The sequence below is a fragment of the Brachionichthys hirsutus genome, chromosome 2, assembly GCF_040956055.1.
Source record: "Brachionichthys hirsutus isolate HB-005 chromosome 2, CSIRO-AGI_Bhir_v1, whole genome shotgun sequence".
In the NCBI taxonomy this organism is placed as follows: Eukaryota; Metazoa; Chordata; class Actinopteri; order Lophiiformes; family Brachionichthyidae; genus Brachionichthys; species Brachionichthys hirsutus.
In genome coordinates this window covers 11,008,559-11,032,008 of record NC_090898.1, presented here as the reverse complement: position 1 = coordinate 11,032,008, position 23,450 = coordinate 11,008,559, and the positions used below count along the sequence as shown (strand labels likewise).

The window sequence follows — 23,450 nt, the reverse complement described above, 5'->3', positions numbered from 1 at the left end:
AAAGCTATCAGTGTCTCAATGAAAGGAAAGAGCTCCCCCCGGCTTACACAGACCTGAACCTCACAATCTCACACGAATACACATCGACTTCAGTGCATCTATCAGTCACGTCACCTACTAAATCATAGCAACCTTAAAACAAAAACAAAAAAGGAAAAATAATCCTACACACGATCAAATAAATAAAACGAGGTCCAGCCTCTTCTTATTTCTTTGTTGGAATACAACAGTTTGTCAACCACTCACATTTGCCATCCATACAATAATCTTAAACACACACAAAGGGAATGAAGCGGAGACTGGTGGACAGACGGCGAGAAGAAAGCGTCTGTATTTTTGTAAACTGAACTATGCTTACAGTATTGGAATATTTTTCTGAAAAATAGAAACTGTCAAACACACGAAACAAGGCTTAGGACATTTTAGAGACTGCCATCTGTGTCACTGCACAGCGCTGGGCTGTACGCCACCCAAATAAACCTCAGTTAATATGGATGGTTTACACAGAGAGTGACGGGCTAAAGCGTGGTCACAAACAAACAAAACTAGTCAGTGGTGTATCACCTGATGTTGATCGACATAAAGAGGTGTCAGTCAAAAATAAAATAAAGGCAGCTATACATCGGTTGATACTGTTTTAACAGCATTTACAATGGAGGAGGACGCTACACAATCTGAAAAATAAAGCAAAAGCTTCTGTAAACACCAGTGACAGCAACAGTGATCAAGTATTTTCTAACTTCAATTCTCTCCAGTAACCTCACCCCCCCAGAAAAAACAAAACAAAAAGGTGCGAGTAAACATTAAGCATTTGGGATGGACAAATAAAACAGCAACTGTTTCACTCTCCCTCTCTCTCTCTCTCTGGCCTGGACTCTCCTAACCTTGCGCACCCACTGAGGTCTTAAGTCTGTCTGTCACAGTTTCACACCGAGTTCACTGTGAAGACCTTGCGTTCAGGATAAATACAGGATAGCATACGGCCCGTTTGCATAGCTCTCCCTCCACAATACACACAGACGCACGCAGACTCTGACAAAAGGTGGCATGTTTGCTTTAGGCAAAGGGTGTGTCGAATGTGAAGTTTGCATACGCAGTCGCTCCCTCTGTAATTCAATAAGGGTATGCTAGCACCCATGCTATTACAACTGTATAGCGTGGAAGTCGGGTCGGAGTTCTGCTGTCTGATATTACAGCTTATTGCTAATAACATACGGCCGCTCGAAGGCATCCAGAATATCCAATGTAACTATATGCAAACACAAACATTACAGTCTTTAAATGGTATGTTCACAGGACAAAATATAGTTGGTGAGAGATGACTAAGATTTAAATACTATTTCACATATACACGACTGAAAGCACGCACTCTAATGTATTTTTTTTTTAGATCATTTTCTCTTGTTCTCTACACTTGTAGATTTGGCATACATTCTGCAGAACCAGCTGCAGGATTCCACTTGAAGCTAAAATTGCTGTGTGGCCCTGTGTGCATGCAAATGTTTTCACAGGTTTACTGCATTTATTAAAAATAATAAGTGCAAGAGCAGTGTCAAAATCAAAGCCTCAGAAACCATGCCACAATAAGTGTGTGTGTGTATATCTCGGCCTGTTTGAATAAGCAAGCACAATAGTGTTGGACTAAGCTGATCATTGACTAAATAACACCACGAGTGTGTGAATGGATGCTGAAGGCCAAAATGGTGCAGAAAGCATGTGGAGACTGACACAAGATAAGCCCAGATGAGAGGAGTGACGGTCTGTGGCAACAAGCATTGCAGCATTTATCCTTATTTTCTTTGTTGATTTATCCAACCTGCTTTATCTGAGTCATTTGTTTTTTTTTTGCATAAAAAAAAAAAGAAAATCACCAAATAAAATGTCCTAAGCAGCGCTGCAACTGGTGAGATATGGCTGATGTCCCAGAGGACTTTGATTCCCAGCTGTTTTGCAGTCCAGCTGAGCCGATGTCAGTAGTCGGCTACCGGCGCTAGCTTTCTGCTCAAGCTGACGGTGACGTTGGTGTAGAGAGGCCTCCTGGACACTAGGGGGGAGTAGTTGAGGTTGATGAGGCCATCTACTTTTTGTCTCTCCTTTGAATGCCGTAGTAGACTATACCTGTTAGAGCACATGATTAGTCAGGAGAGGAGAGAGGAGTGGGGAGATTTAGGCCATGCACACATCTCAAAGAACAAAGATCTTTTTCTGCGGTTTTGCCTATCCATCCACACAAAACTGCAGATTTCTGTCATTAAAAACAATGGTTTCTAAAAACTGGCCAAAGTGAAGATGTGTGTGGACGTCAATAACCGGGGTTTTAGGTTTTAAACATCTTAGAAGAAATTCTACCTCCTTGTCGGCCCGCACGAACAAGCCTGGCACAGTTTCGTGTTTTCATTTTGTGTTTCTACCTATTATCAACTCCTCAATGGTTCTTACTGGCAAATAAAAGAAACATTTTGGCACTTGGTCGTTTTAAGCAATTTAGAATTTGATCAGACAGAATGACTGGAATTCAGCCCTGAAGCACGCAAGAATGTCACATGCAAAGTCTTTATAAGAGGTGGAATTCTCTCAAACTCTCGGCGTTGGCTGTTCATGTGACTGGCTTACGCCACATGAGCATGAGTCGCATTCCAATTATCAGCTTCGAACTTGTAGCCAAATGGTGTGTGTGTAGGTATGCGTTTGCGTCTGGGTGTGCGTTTGTGGGTTTAGAAACGAGCTTTGTGTAAACACCGACCTTCCCAGGAACTGGGCTTCTCCACGGTGGTGATGAGGAATCGACATGTAGCGTCCCCGCTCTCCGCGAGGTCTACTTACTGTGTAGTTCGCAAATCTCACCCTGCAAAAAATATTTAACACCCATTACTTCATAATGTACGATGGGAGGCCAAGCAAAACATAGACATAGTATACAAACGGATCAATTGGAGCTGCTGGTGTATTTTTGAGAGACCAGAGTGTGTACAGCGGCCTGTGAGCTGTGTAGATGAAGGGAGGGGCAACAAAACAATGCGTCAAAGGAAATGGAAAGACAGAAACTTGCGAAAGCCTGCTGTGAGTCAGCTTTCCCAACACACTGTGTTTGACCTTCCTAATGTTGACCATGCTTTCTGTGATGCATGTTTGCAAAGATTGGCATTCATCCCGGTCACGGTAATCCTTTCAACTTTTAAAATGTCTTGTTTTTAAATAAAATATTCTGTGTATTCTGTATACGTGTGTGTGTCTGTCTGTCTGCATGTCCTCACCTGTTCCAGAGGTCATCATCCTCTCCTCCCCAGCCCCAGAACGCATTCGGAAATCCATTAATCTTTTGGAACTGCTTCACTGTCAGGCCACTGACACCACCGAAGAATTCATTATACGGCAGCCTTGGATAAAGAATTATACGTATTAAAATTACATTAAGTAAGAAATACATATGTTGCACGCTCCCACAGAGACGGAATCAGGACCCACATGTAGGAGTACTTGTCTAGTTTGACTGCAAAGTGTCGGGGCATGTCTGTGCAGCCGTAGTAGTTTCTGTCGTTCTCCATGAGGTGGTCCACATCATGAAAGATCAGGCAGTCCCAGTCCAAGTCCTTTATTGCCTCTTTGAAGCCCACGTTGAACAACATTGCTCGGTTAAACGGTTCAGTGCCCACCTGTACAACATGAAAGAAGCACTTTTGTATTTGGACAGTTTTCATTTTTGGAATTTGTATCCGCTTGTTACGGCACTCAATTTAAGTACTACTAAATCGTGTGAAACACAGACATCACTATCATTTGAGAAGAAATTCAGTTTAATATTTATTGCAGAAAGCTGTCAATTCCTGCCAGTGACTGAACGGGCGGCTGCATACCTGCTCTATGAGATAAAATGCAAACTGGAGTCTCTGTTTCTGTAGCACCGGCACCAGGTGTCTCAGGAGAATGGGTAAGTGTTCATGTCGGTTTCTGAATGGGACTAGGATGGCCACCTAAGGGACAAAAATTGGATAATGGTAGAATAGATATGAAATGACATGCATATAAATGTGAGTGGGAATACAGGGGCACCTGCGCTCCCAAAAAATGAACTTAAACTATTTTCACCAAGTAGCATTGTAACCTCTCAGCGGCGGCTAAAATGGGAACGCGGGGAAAGAGACAAGACCAAATGAAGACCGACGGCAGTTGAAGGAAATTTTAATCTCATTTATGCAATGGAGGGGACAAAGCATTTGTGAAAGTTGGTCACCTTTCCACACACACAGCGGTCTCTTACGACAGTCGCTATTTCAGATCTAGTTTCATTGTTTAAAAATAAAACAAAATGCTAATCGTCACAGGAAGAAGTGAAAATGAGCAAAATGGAAAAGACTGTGAGAGAGAGAGAGGGATAGAGAGTTGGTTGTCAAACCATAGACGGTCCCCTCCAGGCAGATGAATGAGAGAGACAGACTGACGGATGGCAGGATCGCTAGCTTGGGCGAAATACAGCAATGAAACAGAACACAATCACAGAAAGTAGAAAGCATAGCGACAACGATTGCAAGGCAGGGATTCATCTTTCGCCTGCTTCCTGTACACTCTGACCTATGACTACATGTGTAAATTCCCTGTATTTGAATGTCACGCGAGAACCAAGACGACATCCGGATTTGCACAATGAGCAATGGCGTAAAATGAGCACCCAAGTGGAGTAAATGCATGTTTAAGACATACACAGTACACGAGACGATGCTAGTCACACTGCTAATATGCTGCAGTGCAGGACTGTGAATGCTGTGATCTTCCAGTAAAGGGCAATGATTGTTCTCTGCTCCATAACCTTTCAAGTTTTGAATCTCAGAAAACATGTTTTTTTTCTGACTTCCTTTTATCTCTGTGGGTTGAATGTGAACTTCTGAAGGCTGGAGGCAGCACGAAAGCTCGAAGCAGTAACTATGTGTTTGAAATACAAGAATGACAGTCTCAAAATGATCAGATGGTTTTTTTTGCCTTCTATTTTGGTTAAAGTTGTTTCCAATGTAACTCTTCAGAGGTGAGTAATGGTGAACTCTTCTAAAATGGGTTGTTTTTCTGGGGGGGGGGGGGGGGGGGGGTTGCTTTGAGCACAACCAGCCAAATGCAATTTGGTGCTATACATGATTATACTCACTACAGTGTGTGTTTACATACAAAGTCAATGCTAAGCCATCAAAAGTTCTAACGCTGAGCGACAGCAACAGTGATAGACCGAGATGAGAAATCCCAACTCCAGCAACATCCTGCTGGCTCCAGCTGATTGGCTGCCAAAACCCCATAAGTCGTAGTTACTGTGGGTGTGGAAGTGGGGGGGGGGGGGGGGGGGGGCTATTGTAGACAACAAAACAGACGTTGGCCGAGTTTGTATCCAGCCTCCGCTCATCCTAGCAAACAGCTCATCAAATTGGGTTGTAGTCAGCCGCTTGCACCGCTGAAAGGGGTCGGCATCCAGGTGCAGCTGCGGGGTCAGCCGGTGGTGTTCAACGGGGCATCTGGAGGATGCTGTGCCCCCAAACCCAATGGTTTGGGTTTGGGCGACCTTCCACAACAGATACAAGCTGGGACATCCCGTTCACACTCACCTTCCAGCGGGGTAAACAGTCTTTGGGTTTCCAGTAGCCTCCTGGAGCAATGCTGGGTCGACTCGCCAGAAAGGATCTCTCCACCTCCTCCAGAGAAACCTCACTCATATTCACCTCCAACCTCCCCTCTGCATGTGTGGAAGGGAATAAAAGAGGGAGATAAAACAGATTGCATGAGATAGGATAAACACATGAATTATACATAAATGATGAGGGGAATAAAGGCATGAAGCGTGGTACGAACAATGGAGAGGGTTAGGGAAATTATGGTAGGAGGGGGGGGGAAACCGTAAAGAGACTGCTTGTCAAAAAGTGTAACAGTGGAGAAATCCAGTACTTAATTTGCTTGGTTAAGCTATTCAATGCTACTAAAACACATTTTCACGCGCCATCAATCGAAGCTGAAATGACAACACGAACCCACGACTGCTCTTTAGAGCGAATATAGAAGAGCCATAAAAAGTCACTTCAGGGAACATTTTAGAGGAAAGAGAGGCAAACGTTTTTTTTCTCATACAAGGTTAATCAAAGAGAACCGGTGACTGTTCATGTATTGCATAATCGTCCGCGAGAATCAAGTCAAACACACACTTTAGCGGTTCACTTACTCATGGAGAGCAGCTTCTCCGGGCAGACGCCGGAGGGGAGGTAGGTGAAACCCTCTGGCAGGTACGTGGAGGGGGGGGCTTCACTCTCGCTCACGTTGAAGTCATATGAATAATCTGGGGGCCCAAACACATGCAAGCATCAACATCACCAGCAGAGGTAGCTTATTATTAACGCGTTCATTTTAATGTTATTAACTATTTTAGCTGCTAAATGAAGTGCCCTTTGCTAACTAAAAGACGCACAGCCTCATAAACTCATCAGCGTCTGCGTTGCGAAGCGTTTACCTGTGCCGTTGCTGTAGGCGCCCCTCACCACCTGCTCCAGAACCTGAGCCCCGATGTTCTTCACATTCTCTCTGATCTGGATCCCTCTGGCCTGGACCATGAACACATATTCATTGACTGTGTGGGGAAAAGGCAGAGCGTCGCCGTGTTATGATTGGACACGGGACAGCCAACCACATTTCATCGTTTCCTTCATCTCCCTCCTTGTCATTCTCCGGTTTAAGCACACTGGATATGAACCAAAGTCATTACGGGCCTCGTTGACAGAGGAAAAGGAGTTTTCCCAAACCAAACACCAAAGCACTTTTATTGCAAATAAGTTAACTGTTAAAATGCGACTGCGAGGGTCAGCATGGGTCGACCTAAATAATACCACAGCAGAGGTGACCCTGAGACGCGGTGCACTACTACAGGGGGCGCTGTGGTAAACCTGGGAGATGCCTTAGTTTCAGAACCGGCATCGTTCACACACGTTTCATCCTAGCTAGGATACACAACTGAATTAGAATACACAGTGAGCAGCTGTGTGTTGCTTATTCAACATCGCTGTAACACACACATAAGCTCCTAATGTCAACAGACTACAAAGGGACAAAATGGATCATCCTAAATTCCAGGATCCTTGACTTCTAGTCTTGCGTCTGTATTTGAAGCAGCATGCCAGCGCTGTCCTTAAACTGTATCCAGCCGCACAATCTCTGGCCATTAATCCAATCGGTATTCATCTTAAAAGCAATTCCAATGGGATCCACACCCCTCTGTGAATGCACGCAGACATGCGTACGTACTTGTGCTGGGAAGTGCGCGCATTAATGCTGCTGACTCAGAGCTAGAAATCTACGGGATGAGATTTGCCATACGGAATTGTGTTACAGCTTCCATGACATTCATCTTGTTTTGCACAAACGTCCAGGCCTGCAGGGCGGAAGACTAGTGGCAGTACCTGAAATCAATGTTTTCATTTCATTCCCGCAAACACACAATTGCAACGTGGCCGAAGCAAATGTGCACGGGATAAGAATAATAGTGACAAAAAAAAAGAAAAGAGGAGGAAATGGTACACAGTCAAGACTTTCACTGTAACACGTTTAGATTTTAACAGAGTCTGTGCATCCACTGATGCCTTTGTGAGGCACCATATGATGGAAAAACGCTTTGAGGCTTCTGGCGTGTGATCCAGTTCACCCCTGGCATCAGCGTATTTGCAGAATGCCCTCCCTCATATTTGCCTGCCGAACATATTGAGGTATATTAATTTTGTATATCAATGCAATAACAATTCAGGACACAAATGTGGTTTTACATACACAAAAAACAAACAAACTAGGAACCTTTCACGCCGAGAGAGCATCGCAAACTGGAGCATCAGTCTCGTCTTTTCTTTATACATCTCCCTTTTGAAAATCCATCCGTTTGGTTTTTCAAGGTCAAGCACGGAGATGAAGAATGAACACGTGATGTGCTGTGTACAAAGCAATGGGCATAGAATTCTCCCTCTCATTAAATGGGAACTCTGGAGGCTGCAGTAAGGGTTAGTGCTGAGGTATTCAAGCCTACAAACTGTGACAAATGCAATTAAACACGAGAGACCTGGACCTTGAGTGTGGTCGGCGACAACACGAGGCCATTAGCACGACATCCACGTAAACACGCTGCTGCATCACCGGCGTCAAACCAACGACCACGCGCTCCTCATCCCATCCGAAACCCATCAAGCATGACAGGAGTCCTTGAGCAACCTTGCCCTCTATAGCTCTCAAAGAGCACGCCCGTCTGTTTGCCAAGCCCAGCCCACCTCCATTTCTCTACAGCCCTCCTCCTTTCCACTTATCTGACCATCCCTCCATTTCCCCTCTTCATCTCTGCATAACGTGGTTTGTATCCGTTTGTCTCAAGTCCCTTTGTTCCTATCATTTAAGCACATCACCGGGATGATGGATCGCAGGCTCACGGGGACATTTTGCAAGCATAGGCCCTGCATCTAGAAAAGTAAGCCAACAATAAAAAATAAAAAAAAGACTAAAGCAAAGACACACACATGTACACACACACAACCCCCCACCCTGCGTTTCCCCTAAAAGGCAATTAACTGAACAGTGATAGTCCTGCAGTGGGAGGTGACCCGTTCTGGTAGCTCCCTGATAACAGCTGAAATGCCGTTTTCACTCCCAGCAGAAATGGCTTCTGCATTCAAACACATGCGACACACACACCATGCATTCGTCTCATAGCTTTCAGGGTTGAAAGCCGCCCCTCACAGAAAGGGTCATTTTAACAGCCACCGTATCAGTGACACCCACGGTGTAAAATCATCCCGGAAGGAGGGAACAGCAGGAGCCAAGCCGTCGTCCCTCAGTGGACGTCTGTCTGATATTTCAGTATTTCTAAGTGTAACTTTAACAATCCCATAATGACAGGTGGACAGGTGTTAAAAATGTGCATTTTGCTATAAATAACCAACTGAAATAAACCAAACTAAATGTTTTGCATGGGCCAAGAAATCTCCCATTAAATTTGAAAAGAAACCCAGTAAAATGTGCGGCTCAGTAGACCCACCTGGGTCTCATGCCTAACAGGCCCACTGCCGCTACATGCTACAATAGGCTGCCAAGATGTGCTGCTCTGTCCATCCATATGATATGGCGAGCAAAGGGAAACACAGATGGCAGATGGCGTGAGCAAAAGATGACGGTGAAAACAGTCTTCCAACATGTCTGGACAGAAGGTTGGATTTATTCTTCCTGCAACAAGCTCTATTCTAGGTCTGTAGTGGCTGTCAAATTGGAAATATTAAATGCCATTATGAAGCCAGACAAGGATACTTGGAAGACATATACCATCGTAAGTCCAAGGGAATTAAGTCGGGGGGGGGGGGGGGGGGGGGCATTGATAAAAGCATATATGTTTGCAAGTTTGTGATCAACGTGGGCGGCTCATTCCCTCCAAGCATTTGCTGAGAATACAATTGACCTGAAGACATTTGAGCACTTTACAGACGGAGAAATGGAAAATGAGTGTGTGGATGCGATGTCTGAAACGCTTTCTGATGCAAAAGTGGGACTTTAACTCAAGAAAAATGTTAAACAACTGGCTCTTGACACTCAAATGAATGAAGGTGTTTATCCGAGTAAAGTAAACATCTTATCTTGTTTACAGCCAGTTCACTTCCTGATGTGCAGACTTGAACTTCAGGTTTGCATTCAAATAAGAATGATCTGTAATAATGGCAATCGCAGGCCAAGGAAAAGCTCATCTGACAAAACGGGCAAAAATACGATTCGAGGGTTCATCTTAAACGCTCTACGGGTCTCGCCCTCTCTTCCTCGCCATTTGTCGTATGATGCTAATTAATGAATGGGAAGACGACCCTCCCTCTCGTTCTGTTCATCCGCGCGCCGTTACAGTCGGGAATCGGTTTGACACACCGCGTTATTGATTGCCAAAAAGGAGGCGTGTGCCACTTCATGCACAACGCCAGCAGCAGCTACGAAAGAAGGTTGCAGAGACGCAATGCGTGTGACAAAAAGGAAAACACGCACTCTGTAATAAAATAGTGAATTTAAGTAGTAAACAAACTGCGTTGATCGTCTAAAAATATACATATAAACCACGACTAACCACTGTGTTCATCCGACACGTCGAGACCACAGGCTATCATTCTAGGAGGCAGGTGCAATTTTGAACAAGCCAGCAGTTTAAGCTTTGCCTCAGTAATGAATGAGCAGTGGAAGGTAATGTTACTTGGTGCTGGTATTAATTACAACCACTAATCCGTAATGTGCAGACACACACACAGTGACAGAACAAGACATACCAGTAAAGTGAAGAAAGAAAAAAACTCATAACAGAACTGGGATTATATTTTTGGAGGATTAATCCTAATACCCAGATATTACCCAATAGGCGCCAAATTGCCAAGAAAAATAATAATAGTCTTCATAAAACGCTATCCAAGTAAAAGAAGACTCAATCTGATATGAATTTCAAGAAATCTCTGAACATGGTAGGAAATGATGACGATAGAGGATCGATGTGGTTTTGTACAAATGCTGACCAAAATATAAAAGGAAAAAAAGAAGAAGATTCTTCCCTGTCAACATTTTCCCTTTTATGGTTTTCTATCTTGCAGAAGCAACTCGACTCAGGTAGTCAAAAATGAGGATGTATTAGTCTAGTCCTACTTAAGATCACATGCTATTCAGTCATAAGTAGATCACAAGACTTCCTCCACTACGCAATCCCCCCCCACACACACACAGTGTGTATGGAACTACAGTGACAGGCAAATGCATCAGCAACATTCCCCCTCATTAGCTCAGGAGTTTAGTTCCTCCATCAGCCTGACAGACCAGCAGCTTGGTTCCGATGATAGAAAGGGCAGATAAAGCAAGGGTCCGTGACGCAACAAAAACCAACAGGATACGCCTCTCAGAGCAGATGTCTCTCTCTTACAGGCTGGATGCTCATTTCTCAGGGTGCCACAAATGACGTCTGTGGCACCGTGCCTTCTTCCGGAGAACATCCAAACCACTCGAGCTGCCATTCCTCGCTCTGCGTCGGGCAATTTCATTCATTCAAACCGTTATCTTTTTCATAAATTTGCCCTTCTTTGCCTTCACCACACTCCGTGGGATGTTTAATGCCCGTGTTCGCGACCTATAGCCCATCTCCCTTTGATTTCTTTATTTTATCTATCCTGAATTTTCCCAGAAACACATCGGCTGTTGCTCTTTGCAGCAACATTTAAGATTTATTTTTAAATCGGCTGTGACGTGACATTTCGCCACAGCCCCTGTATGTCAAAAAGCCAGTGTTGAGAAATACTGGGTATGTTGTGTGTCATTGCGCAAACAAACAAATAGTGCATAGGGAAACACAGACAGACAGTAAAATGTCCTGACACATGGTACTACGTTACAGACGAGATACCACATTTATACAGAGATACTTCAGTTGAATTTACTACATTTTTACTACCAACACGACTTCAATCTTCAACTGTAGCAGCGTAAAGTGGTCAGTAAAGTCAAGAAATATCTTTCCAAAATGAATTAACATATTCTCTCACAATTTAACAAGGTTATTATTACTTAACTCCAACACTGGACACAAAAACTGGCAGCCAGAGGCTCTGTGGGTGCATCAGAATCACTTTATTGCCGTCGTCATCGAGGGTTCACAGGTCTAGGAATTTGTTTTGGTATAATCGTGCAACGTGTAACACGAGGTAACGACAATAATAAATGCAAGCTCCAGCGCTATGCTGTAGTAGGGCATGCCGTAAAACACACCAAGTTAAATAAAAAGCAGCATCTGGAGTGGAGCCACAGATGTGTATCAGCAGCAGTAAAAACTAACACAATCACGCAGTGCAAACAGAAAAGTGCACGTTACAGGTTATAAAGTGTTCGTGAGTCCGACACAGAATTATTAAGCGTTCATGAGTCTTATGGCAGAGGGGGAGAAGCTGTTCTCGTGGTGGGAGATTCTGGCAAGCGAGTGAGCGAGTTGGATTAATCAAGACAGGCCTTACTCAATGTCGAAAAGCAACAACTGCACAGCAAATAGAGGACAGACTGGACCTTTAGATCTTAACAACTTTCTTATTTGCTATTACTAAGAACTCAAAAAAAAGGGAAATGTATTATGATATCCAGATACTTTAAACACTATGAGCTTAAGAAGCAATTGTTGCTCCGTACAAAAAAATGGGACCAACAGAAATAAGCCCAAGTGGACTTCTTCGTATAATTGATGAGCTTAAAGCAATCGATTAAAGGAGAAAAAAAAATAGCCTCTCTCAAATAACCGATCAGACGTGGCATTCATGCACACACGACAGCAGGGACAGCGTTGGGTCCAGTCAGAGTTCATTTTTGGCCTTGAACTCAGAATTCTGCCTTTCCATCTGCTCTACTGTTCCAAGAGAGTGTGTGTGTGTGTGTGTGCGTGCATCTGCCAATTCGTGTGCATGCGGGACCCTCCCCTGAGTCGCTAACATGGCAGATAAACACAGGAACCAGACGCGGCGGGGAGATTTACATAAATGACAGCGACGTCAGGACCTCTCGTTGTCGTTTCACTGCTAGCAAATACTTGAAACAGATCTGAAGCAAGGAACGGAAAGTGAGACTGAAAGACGCACAGACTGTGTGCGTGCGTCAGTATGAGTAAAGACACCTTCAGTACAAAAAACACACTACCTCTTTTTCTGTCTGTTCTATTTCTGCCTGTTGAAGAGACGCTTGAAGGCGGCATTAAGAGTAGCATTTTCTTTCATCCCGACAGAGACGACAAGAAATATTGCACAAAAGGTTAAAGTTTAAAGTCATCAGTTTGGCTAAAAACAAACAAACCCCAGAACTTATATATAGCTGAGATGCTATCTGGCTAACATCAGTATCATCCTTTGCAGGAAATCTTTTTTTGTTTGAAATGCCTCCGCTTGTAAATGATTGATGCCGAAGTTAAAATGAAGACATTTCCAAGCTAAGAGCAGGTTGTAATGGTTGATACTGAGTGGACACCCAGTAAGGACACATTTTTGAAATGTGTCCTTATGCAAGAATAAAATCTCCCAACATGACTGATTTAATACTCGGCAGCTCTTGTTTTTTCATTCCTCTCTCCCAACCAATGTTTTTTTTTTTTTTAACACAAATTGCAGTAAATAGTTTCCCTCTAGTCTCGCTGCATGCCTCTCTGCCTGCAAACCTTTTTTGGGTTTCCTGAAATAAAAATCAATAAAAACCTATACTTTCATTTAAAGCTGTAGCGTGCGGACAGACTCGGGGCGTATATAACATTTTGATGATGACCCATGAGGATAGGATCGGTTTAGCTTCTTGAGTGGTTGGTTTTCCTGCAGCTCTGTCGCAGTGTAAACTCTCAACAACCTTCCACCTACCCATCCACCGCATCTCTGTGCCCATAATGCTCACATTTTATTTGGTGTGCAGAGAAGCCCTGGGACTCCAGGTGTGATGATCCCTAAATTTAGGCCAACTACACTGCAGGTCATTAAATCAACTCATGATTCCTTTCAGTCTTCCTTCCTTCCTCTCTCCGCCTCCTTTTCAGTCGTTCTGTACTCGCACCCGGGCCCGCTCTTTCTGCAGTCTGCCATTTCAAAGCATAGCATTTATTCCTAGACAAACACACACGTGTATAATCTTGCTGAAACCAGTTAATGGCCCAGTACACTCCCAATCAATGAGTTCTAGTGGTGAGAGAGCTGTGGCCTGCTGAGCAGTGATTCATTCCTGCGGTACCATGCTGCTGCCATGTGCACAGCCCATTTCCTCTGCCCCCCCCCCCCCCCCCCCCTCCTTTCTATATTTGGCAGTTGTCCAGAACATTCTTTCGCTATTGGAGTGCCTCAGTGTACAAGGGTACACAGAAATAGGAGGACAGGCACTCGTATGCAGAATGGCATACTGTACTAGTAGCCAGTACCTCCCCTCGTCTCTGCCATTCTGCACGATTCCTACTGCTCGCTCTACCGCCTCCGGACCCCCGCTTACCACAGAGATGAGGGCTCCTCACAGATGCAGGATACTCCTGTTGGCTGCACAAATGGGCCAACGCCTGCCTGCCACAGTAGCTGCAAACAGTTGAGCGAGCCCACATGCCCATCCCTATGGATCTCTACATTTTATAGTCTGTGAGGAACTGCACAAGCCGATGTATTTTCATGCTCGTCCTGCTCAGCAATAATACAATTGTCCAGGGTGTTGCGGTTCAGGCACACACCCAAAGTCACTGTGAAACTCAAGGAAATCTGGCTGATCAATATATATCTGGCAAAATCAATATATATATCAGTATACTCCACTTGAGAACACTGCATGAATTTATTGGATGATTTTTTAAGTAGGAAGAACAGTAGCTAGGACATTGGTCTATGTTAATTATATTTGTGACAAGCTGTTAAACATGCATTTGTGTTTTTTTTTTAGCGTTCAATCACAGGTAAATCCTGTTACAGGAATATTTCTGTCCATGGGTATCCATGCAGCAACAGAGCCACCACCTGATTAGGTGCAACTTGCAAAAGGATGCGCACAATTTCTTCAACTTTGATCTTTTTTGTGGCTGGAAGAATATGGATAGACTATTCCATTTTATGCATGTCCATAACATGTAACGTCATTAAGGGTAATATAAGATACGAGTAACCTTATATGCCCCCTTTATCAGGGGCATAAAGACAGAATTCTTGAAGATTCAATTCAGACGTGTCTCACCTGAACGTTTAACCATTTAACCTCTGATCTTAGCGGTCCCACCAAAGCGTAATACAAAAAGATGGTAATAAGCATCAAGTGAATTTGCTCTATTATTTTTTGCAGTGCATGCAAATCAGCTCTGACCTCCTCTGTGCTTTGTTAAATCAACTAAGCCACCCTCCTGGGGTATTATTAGTGGAGCCTTCTAATGAAGCTCTTAGGTTTCGAGTAGATTGTTTGTATGTGCTGCCATGGCCAACCTAAAGTGTTGATCTGGATACCTGAGAACGCTCCAGATCTTACTTTGGTGGTTGGTTATAAACATGTAATACTGTAATGTTACACGTTGCGTCACAATGACTGCTCTCAGGATTCTGTTAAACTTTAACAGTTATCGTACGTGGTTTGGAGGGAGCGATCAATGATCCCCCTCTTTACCCAGCCAGGGGCGACTCGAGGATCGGACGTTTACTAGATAAGAATTACACACAAAATACATTTCAACAAGTGATACTTTCATTTGAACAATAATATACTTCTATTGAATGAATAGTAGGTGACTTTGACAATTCAGGTAAATACAATTAGTTTGGCGGTCAACAGTAGAGTAGAATAATGAGGGATGGGTCATTCCATGAAGAACCAATCGATGCTTCTCACCAGCTGCTCAGAACTACAAGATTGGCACGAACATGTCTGGATATCCTCGCCGGCATCATCTCTGCTTGCGACAGTTTTATCACAGGTTACAGCTCGACTGCCCACAAATACACGACCAAAGTAACCATGGAGACAATCTCAAGAACAAAGAGAGGCCCAGATCGGGTCAACAAAGACTGGGGGGGGGTTCTCCTCTGGATGATTAGGTTACGTAAATGATTAGTGTCTCAACATGAGACCTCCAGCCCACTCCCGAAACGACACTCAAGTCTCCATCTAAAATTTGGCACGCGTCCACTCCCTTCATCTCCACTGCACTCGGCCCCACCGTCTGTCACTGGTCAAATATCCAAGGAGCGACACGGGACAGCTTCCACACAGCAGTCTAATCCATGAGGCGAGACGTGCGGACATGGATCCCCTCTGGCGGCTTCACTGTCCTACAGTTAGGCCGCATAGACTTCAACTGCAGTTACACATCAATGATGGGAACAGGAATAATGGCTGAGAGACAACAGGTTTAAAAGTATTCTACACAGCGCAGAAAATCATCAACTACCACTGTTTATTTTACTATTCTTCATTCCAGCGTGACATTTATTCATCATATATTGCTAAATATTCCCGTTCCTTTGCAACACAATAAAGAATGACTGTGTGTGTGAGAGAGATTGGTGGATTAAACATTTGAAACTTTTTCAAGCCGTTCCAGTTTCGCTTGTCACTTAAGGTTGAGAAATAAAGTGCACAGATTGTTTTAGCAAATTTGAAGTTGTACAATCTGTAGATAAAGAGACTTTCCACTTTTAACTATCCAAACAGTAACACGCCTATTAACTGGAATGATTGTGTACACACAATTCTGAAAATGTCCCTGAAATGAACGACTGATTAATCAATGGAATGTTAAATGTTTAGCAAACATTAAGCCGAGCTTTTAGCCATGGATCTAAACAAAGGCAGCAGTAAGACGCCTGGCAAAGGAAAGCGGAAAGCAGCGAGAGCAACTGTTGAAATATGAAAATGGCGTCCGTGTCTGAGATCTTGCTGCGCGGTACGGTATGGAGAACTCCACGATTTAGACTTTTCTGAAGAAAACTGAGCCAAGGAGAAGGAAAAAAAAAACCCCAGGAGGACAGTTACCCAGTCATTTTATGGAGGAGGACTCCCTTTCAAAAGGAATAACACTTCCTTCTGTCCTCCACCTCCCTGCCGACACCACAGCCGAAACGGTATTCGTAATATTTACACATTTATGTGTTATCTGTTGTTTAGATACACGTAGTTACATTAATGTAACTGTAGGGCATTTACCTGCCGCTTAGGAACGGATTCATCGAGTTTCCATTATTTCTTATTGGAAATATAGTTTTGTTTTTTGAACAGTACTTCGGAACAAATTATTCTTGAGAACCATGGTTCCACTGTATATATATATATATATATATACACACACACTGGGAAAAGAATGTTTGATATTCCAGTGACACTGTAAACAGTGACGTCATCAAATTCTTTTGAAGGAGCCGCTCACGGCTCCCACATATCGTAGCAAGCCGTATTTGGAATGTGTGGAATGGGTGTGTATGTGTGTGCATGCGTGTGTGTTGAATGACTGCAAGTTCTGTATCGCGAGGTCAACGCATTTAGGAGCATTTGCACATACCTCAGATCGACCTACATGATGCAATGCGCCGCCACGTCAATGATGTTTAGCTCCAATTAGTCACAAAGGTTTAGTCACAAATTTGCACGTGCAACATTTAGACCGAAGCAGCAAAAACTATTTTGCTGCGTTCGCTCAAGTATTGTTCTGGCATTGCTCAATCAGCACTCTAAACGGTTTCGTACGAGTTGCAATAACTTTTACAGCAGGTTCTTCGGTGAGTACACGTCGTGCACAAAGAGACTGTCTGTCCAACATTACCAAAGATTCTGGACTCGTTGTCACTCCGATCATTATGGGAACCAGGAAGGCATGCTTCTGCCGTTACCGTGTGCTGGATTGGAACATGCTCTCTAGGAACCATGGCAACTACAGTTAAAGCACCAAATGCCAGACCGCAAGCACAACAGCCAGAGGAATTTCAGTGACTACGGTAAAATGCTGTGTATCCTGCTTTCCGTGTTTTCCTTTCATTCTGATTTCATACAATTGACCGCAAATGTTCCATTTTTGCTGACAAGGTGAAAAGAATAAATAGAGAGGCTGCATAATGCATCACTTGTTTATTCATAAGCTTGCTCATTCACAAGGGAATCTATGCGAGGCAGCTTGGCACCGAGTTAATATTTCACCCTGGCTATTCCTAGCTTCTGGAAATTAGCCTTAAGAGGCTGGCTGGGTAGAGCTAAATGGATGGATCCATTAAGATGTAGTAGGAGGGTTGGAGGTAGGGGGGGGGGGTGTCACATTACAGGGGGCCTCGAGGACAATAGATGGATGGCTTTAATAGTGCCAGAAAAACTGTACTACATTAATACAAGCAGCGCATCAGCATAGAAGCAAAATTATCACTAAGCACAAATGGACACAACTCCTGCCCCCCCCCCCCCCCCCCACAACGCCTTGCATGAAAGCAGACCCAACTATTACCACAAACAGAGGAATAGTGTCTCAATGAGCACCATGGTTACCTCCAATAACGCCATAAATTATCAAGTCCATAAACCTTGAAGGGAAAGCAAGAGTTACGAGAAACACTCAAACGGCAGCAAGTGGCGATTTTGGGTTCATGTCCCCCGTTTCCTCAACGGTGTGAATAATATTCTTGACCTGAAGTCATATCAAACAGCGCAGCTTTAGCTTCTCATGCTGCGGCATGAAGAAAGGCTCTAGGATTAAGAGGTTGAGTTGTACTCCTTCCATAGCAACAACCTTAATGGATTACTCACATAAACCTAGCTTGAGTAACAAGAGGCATCTAACAAATACCGGCACAAAAACACGACAAACTAGATCCAATCTCGTAACATCTTCCTCCTTCTGATGCAAAGCAAAAACCAAAAATCACAAAGCTCTGAGATAATTTTCTTTTTTAACAAAAGAAATGTTTTACCCAAATTAGAATGCAAATGATTCAGAGGGAGAGGCGCATAGTGTGTTGGAAAAATCAGGCCCGCAGGAAGTGGCTGCAAAAACAAAGAGACATGTGGATGGACAATCACATTTGTGCACGCTCACACATAGTTTCATGGGTGTGAGCACAGGAAATGGAAAAACAGCTTTCTCTGAACACTTTGGAGACCAGCATGCTCAACAGCGGTGAAGAAAGAGCCATGCATTTAAGGCCCAAAGTGCATGGAGTGATAGCATATAAAGGGCCTACGATATTTCAGACAGTAAAGTGATGACAAGGCAAACATAAATCATGATTCTTGCACAGATTAATCACTGTAGGTTGATGAGGAGTGAGAACATCCAACATCAAAATGTATACTGAAATCAAAAGTATTGCTCACAATAACATCATCACTGTTGAAATACAGCAGCTGCTTGCAACCGTACTTGGGCTTGTTTATCTTTTGACGTTTACTACAAAGCTTATCTTACATTATCTTAAATCAAAAGCCCGCCGTGGAGTAAACGGAGCAAATGGCAGCTGTAAACGCCGAGTGCGGACACATTGGAACGGTTCCGTCTCGCAGCACGAGGCTGAGGCACACATGGATTTCTGGGTATCCCTTGTACTTCTTTATCAAAGTATTGAAGAATTATTATTTGTCGTAGGCATTTTAACTACGACAGAATTTCATTGTGATGAAATCGGCATATAATGCCGTGTTGACGATGCAGACAAATGTTGACTGGGCAGCACAGACGCTCGTGATTCGTTATGATCAACAGAATACCTGCGTCTGAACTCATTTGCTGGCTGCGCTAGCAGGAGGCGCCCCCCGTGTCACAAGGCTTTGGCAATAATTTGCTTCTGGGATTTGTGCTTGCTTGCAGATTACACGCTCAAAACTATTCTGGTGGAATCAACACAGGTAGATGAGGCATTCCCTGCATGTCAAACGATCGTACAAAAAGGCAATAACACAACCATGAGATTGCTTCAAAGCCAAATGTGCAATCCCCCCAAACACACAACAACAACCAAGGCAGCATTACCGTTACGCAACGGCTTTGTTGTTCCCTGCCGAGTAAACGGCGGTGGCGCCGTAAACATGTTGATTTCAAATGAACAATGCGTCAAAGTAACACGCCCATTCGCAACCTCCTTTCCGCACTGATTCTGCTTTGCTTCTTGATGTTAAGCGACGTGAAACTTGTTGTTTGAGATTCACTACTGGCTGTGTGACCAAGCCGCACCTACAAAAAAACCCAAAATCTGGTACACATTAAGACACGAGGCTCACACCCACACACACATAAATGCACAGTCGATCCGATGGGAGGATGAGCACGGTTGCTGAAGAGAGAGGGGAACCACCTGTCTCCTTCGATCTCCCAGGATGCAGAGATGTACGTGCATCTGTGTTCAAGCCTATAAATAGAGCCTGTGTCTTCTCGAGCTCGCGCTCCGGTGGGATCCTCTCGTGTTTCAATTAAATAAGCGGCTGCGATCGTGCCCAGCTGTGGCCTGCACCCCCCCCCCAGCTTGCATCAGTCTGCAACCATGCATGATGGGGGGACAATACGAAGGAGCGCATGAGACAGTAGGGCCGAAAGAGAGGCAGATGAAGATGAGAATTATGAGAATTAGCTAGGCCGGGAAACTGGGGCATTCCGCAGTGAAGCCGGTTGAGTACGAAGCCGCGCGGTCAGGTGTTCACGATGGGTCCCCCCCCCCGATGTGAAAACCAGCCGAACAAAAGGAGCCTGGCTCATCATTTTCAGACCGCCTTCTTCAGTTCCCACCTCCTCCTCTTGGCTTCCCCCCCATCTATGTGTGGTTTTTTTTTTGGCTCAGAATTATTCTGCTGATTCTTTGCGGCGTTCCCTCCATACGATCCCCGTTCACATTTAGTGTGTCTCCACCCGATGATAAATGGAGGCCGTTTGCAGAGAGAACTCCCCATTCGGAGGCTACAGCAGGATTAAACAGGGAAACTGTTTGATTCAAATATTGCCACTCGGAAAGGGGCTAGCAGAGAATGAGCACATACACACATGGCTACCCGGAGAGTGTATTTGACTGCAGTACATTACTGTCATGAATACAGCATTAATGTAAACGGACACCCTCTCTGACAACTCGTCATTCACATGCTCATAAAGAGTTGGGCCTATGTTCAGACAATGTCAGCTGCTGAATGCTACTTATTGGCGGTAATATTGATTTAGAGACATTGACAATGACGAGATGGAAAAGGCTCCCAGCAGATCGGGTACTGTCAAATCAAATAACATCAATACTGCGCTCGTTTTTTTTTTTTTTTTTAAACATCCACAACACAAAACAGAATCTTGCAAGTTTGATATCGATTCATCCCTTGAATCTCTCTGCACAATAAACCATAGGCTTTGGTTAATAAACGGTGATGCACAGAGGTCTAATGGAAGATTCTACGCCGCAGTTCATGTCGTCTGTTGGGGATCGTTAAATCGACTGCTAATGTTGTGCTGTGGCTTTAAATGCTGCCTTGCTAGCTGGCGTTTTATCTCCGTCTACAGACTCCAAAGCCTCAGCTGACGAACGGGCATCGATATTACTGCTAGCAGCGAGTGAGACGGAGCAGCTTCGGGTTTGTTTTTTCTACACTGGGTAACCAGAACTCTTCAGCCTCTTACTTTCAGTTTGCGCCCTCTTGTCAAATAGCTGATTGTGCCTTTTAATGCCATACACGATGCTATCTATGCAATCTTCTTCAAAATCACCTTTGCAGTAAGGAAATATCCACGCAATGTTAGTAAACAATATCTCTGCTCAATACAAATAGGATAACCGCTTCAAAAATGAAATAGCCATGACCGAGAGAGACCATCAGACTTCGAGCGCTTTGATTCTCGCATTGCTTCAATGTCTCGTCGCTCCTTGGCACTGCAACGCCATCTTGTTTACGTGCCAGGCGTTCTGCCGAGATTTCATAAATGTCATGTGCAGGATTCCGCTGACGTAAAAAAAATGAGATTCCCACCTTCACGCAGCGCAAAGCAAAAGAAAGCCAACAGCCACGGGGGCAAAGGAAGGATGCTAGGAGGCTCCATTTGCACCGCGTCCGGAGCTACGCGCCACGCACTCGGACAAGCTTCCCTCAAATCTCTCTGCAGTCTCAGAAATTCTGACCGCCATTTAAGCACTACCCCCCCCCCCCCCACACACCGGTCCTGGGGGGGTAGTAATGGACCGGCCCTTGTTATGTTTCTGAACAAACCACAAGTAAACCACGTGGCCATTACGAGCCCTACAGTACAGGCGGCACTCAAGACGATGGTCAGATACCATCATCAAAAAAAGTGAATAAAAAAACAACCTCTGGGTTATTTATCCGTTTACTCGTTTCACATCCAAGGACGTCATTCCTCTCGGTTATTTTGACTCATACCGGCTATTCCCGTCAGTAATGCGTTTCCTATACAAGAATTGATCCAATTATCAATCGAGTTGTCCACGGCAGGTAGAAAGTGTGAATGGATCAATGTACATTTCGATGAGTACAAAAAGGCCAGCCCTCACGCTAATGTTTTAGACTAATTCACACACGCCTGCAAATGTCCCTTTCTGGACATTCTCCAAATGCTATAATTTGTCTATTGGTGTATTCCGACTGAGATAGGTCATGGGTGTGTTACAGCTGATACCATCGTAGGAATGTCTCAAGCAAAGCATCGTCTCCCATGCCTGCCTAGCAAGTACGACAGGATATCTGAGTCATGCTGGCTTCTACTAGCACATTGCACAAAGTACTAACCACCAGTGTTAAAGTACTCCTTCTGTTCCCCTGAATATTTTCTCTGCTCATTTGCACAATCCTAATCAACGCGAGTGGAAAGTTGTAACTGATCGATTTTGCCACATATTCCAGGGACGCAAATAAAAGTTTACATTTCACACAATGCAAGCGGGATATGCTTCATCTGTTCAGCTGCAATAAAAAAAACATTGATGTCTGAGCACGATCAAAACAGCGAGCATGCTTGACCCCATCTGGACTGACAAGATAAGAGCCCCCCCCCCCCCCCCCCCCCACTGTAAGCTGCAAAGCCTTGGAGAAAATAGAGGTGAGTTTATATACGGGAAAGGACCGAATACACGTGCAGAAAGACTGCAGGGATGATTAGATACATAAATTAGTTAAAGACAGGAGGGATCCCATTACATGTGGGATAAGGGGACCATGTGACTTCCGCGCAGCTGATGATCTCATGAGTGATTCGTCCGCTCGGGTTAAAAATCACCACATTCATCTTAAGCCTTTGGAAACATGAATTGAAACTTGCTTCGCCCATGAGCTAAAAAACAAAACAAAAAAAAAAGGAAATCATAAAGACAGAATGGCAGACATGGGCTAGAAGTATGTGGGCCTATATCCGTGGATGTCATGCCAAGAAATAATCCCCCCCCATAAAATCAACGCTGGAAGATCAACCCCCCCCCCCCCCTGTAACATTTATAATCATATATATGTCACGTCTTCGAGCACGAGCATAATTACGGTCGCCATGATGCTCATCAGCGTGTTCGGGCCTGGTTCCAGCATCAGCATCGATTTGGAGAGATGCGGAGCTTCAGCAGAGGCTCGTCTGCACCCCCGCCTGAACAAACCCACCCCACCGCCTGACGAGTAGCAAGCACGGCGTCGGGTTGATGTTCACTCACCTATTCCAGGGGCGGAGTAGATGAAATACAATGCAGAGGTGGACAGCGAGAAGAGGAATAAGAGCCCAAGGAATGACCTTCTCCGGAACCGCAAATGCGTCGGCATTATACAGGCAGCCGAAGCACCGAAGCACCGAAGCACGTTCAGGTAGACCCGTTCCAAATGTGCCCAGACGCCCAGAACCAGCGGGTCGGCAACCGGATAAATTGGGCTAAAGCGGAGGGCGGCCGGTCTGCGGCAGCCGTGATGAGCCAGGCAACGAGGAAGTGTTGCCCCGTTTCCGCGGCAGGTTCGAGCACCGGAACGGTCCTAATGAAGAA

At 44.5% G+C, this 23,450-nt stretch overlaps 1 protein-coding gene across 1 annotated transcript; it reads right to left on the bottom strand.

Moving 5' to 3' along the window:
• Positions 1-1,970: 1,970 nt before the first annotated feature.
• Positions 1,971-23,235, bottom strand: b4galt5 (UDP-Gal:betaGlcNAc beta 1,4- galactosyltransferase, polypeptide 5). The gene is made up of 9 exons (XM_068750423.1): positions 23,130-23,235; positions 6,476-6,592; positions 6,191-6,304; positions 5,583-5,710; positions 3,855-3,971; positions 3,466-3,653; positions 3,255-3,377; positions 2,744-2,845; positions 1,971-2,118 (listed from the first exon to the last, which is right to left on the bottom strand). Exons 1-9 carry the CDS (start codon positions 23,233-23,235, stop codon positions 1,971-1,973), a joined length of 1,143 nt encoding a protein of 380 aa, XP_068606524.1.
• Between the last annotated feature and the right edge of the window lie 215 nt (positions 23,236-23,450).

Bases quoted from the DNA above. Each gene is read 5' to 3' on its own strand.
- b4galt5 (XM_068750423.1), bottom strand. From the start codon at position 23,235: ATGCCGACGCATTTGCGGTTCCGGAGAAGGTCATTCCTTGGGCTCTTA. The intron at 6,593-23,129 runs GTGAGTGAACAT...TTCCCCACACAG, and splicing joins CTACTCCGCCCCTGGAATAG to TCAATGAATATGTGTTCATG. The intron at 2,846-3,254 runs GTGAGGACATGC...TATTTTTTGCAG, and splicing joins GATGATGACCTCTGGAACAG to GGTGAGATTTGCGAACTACA.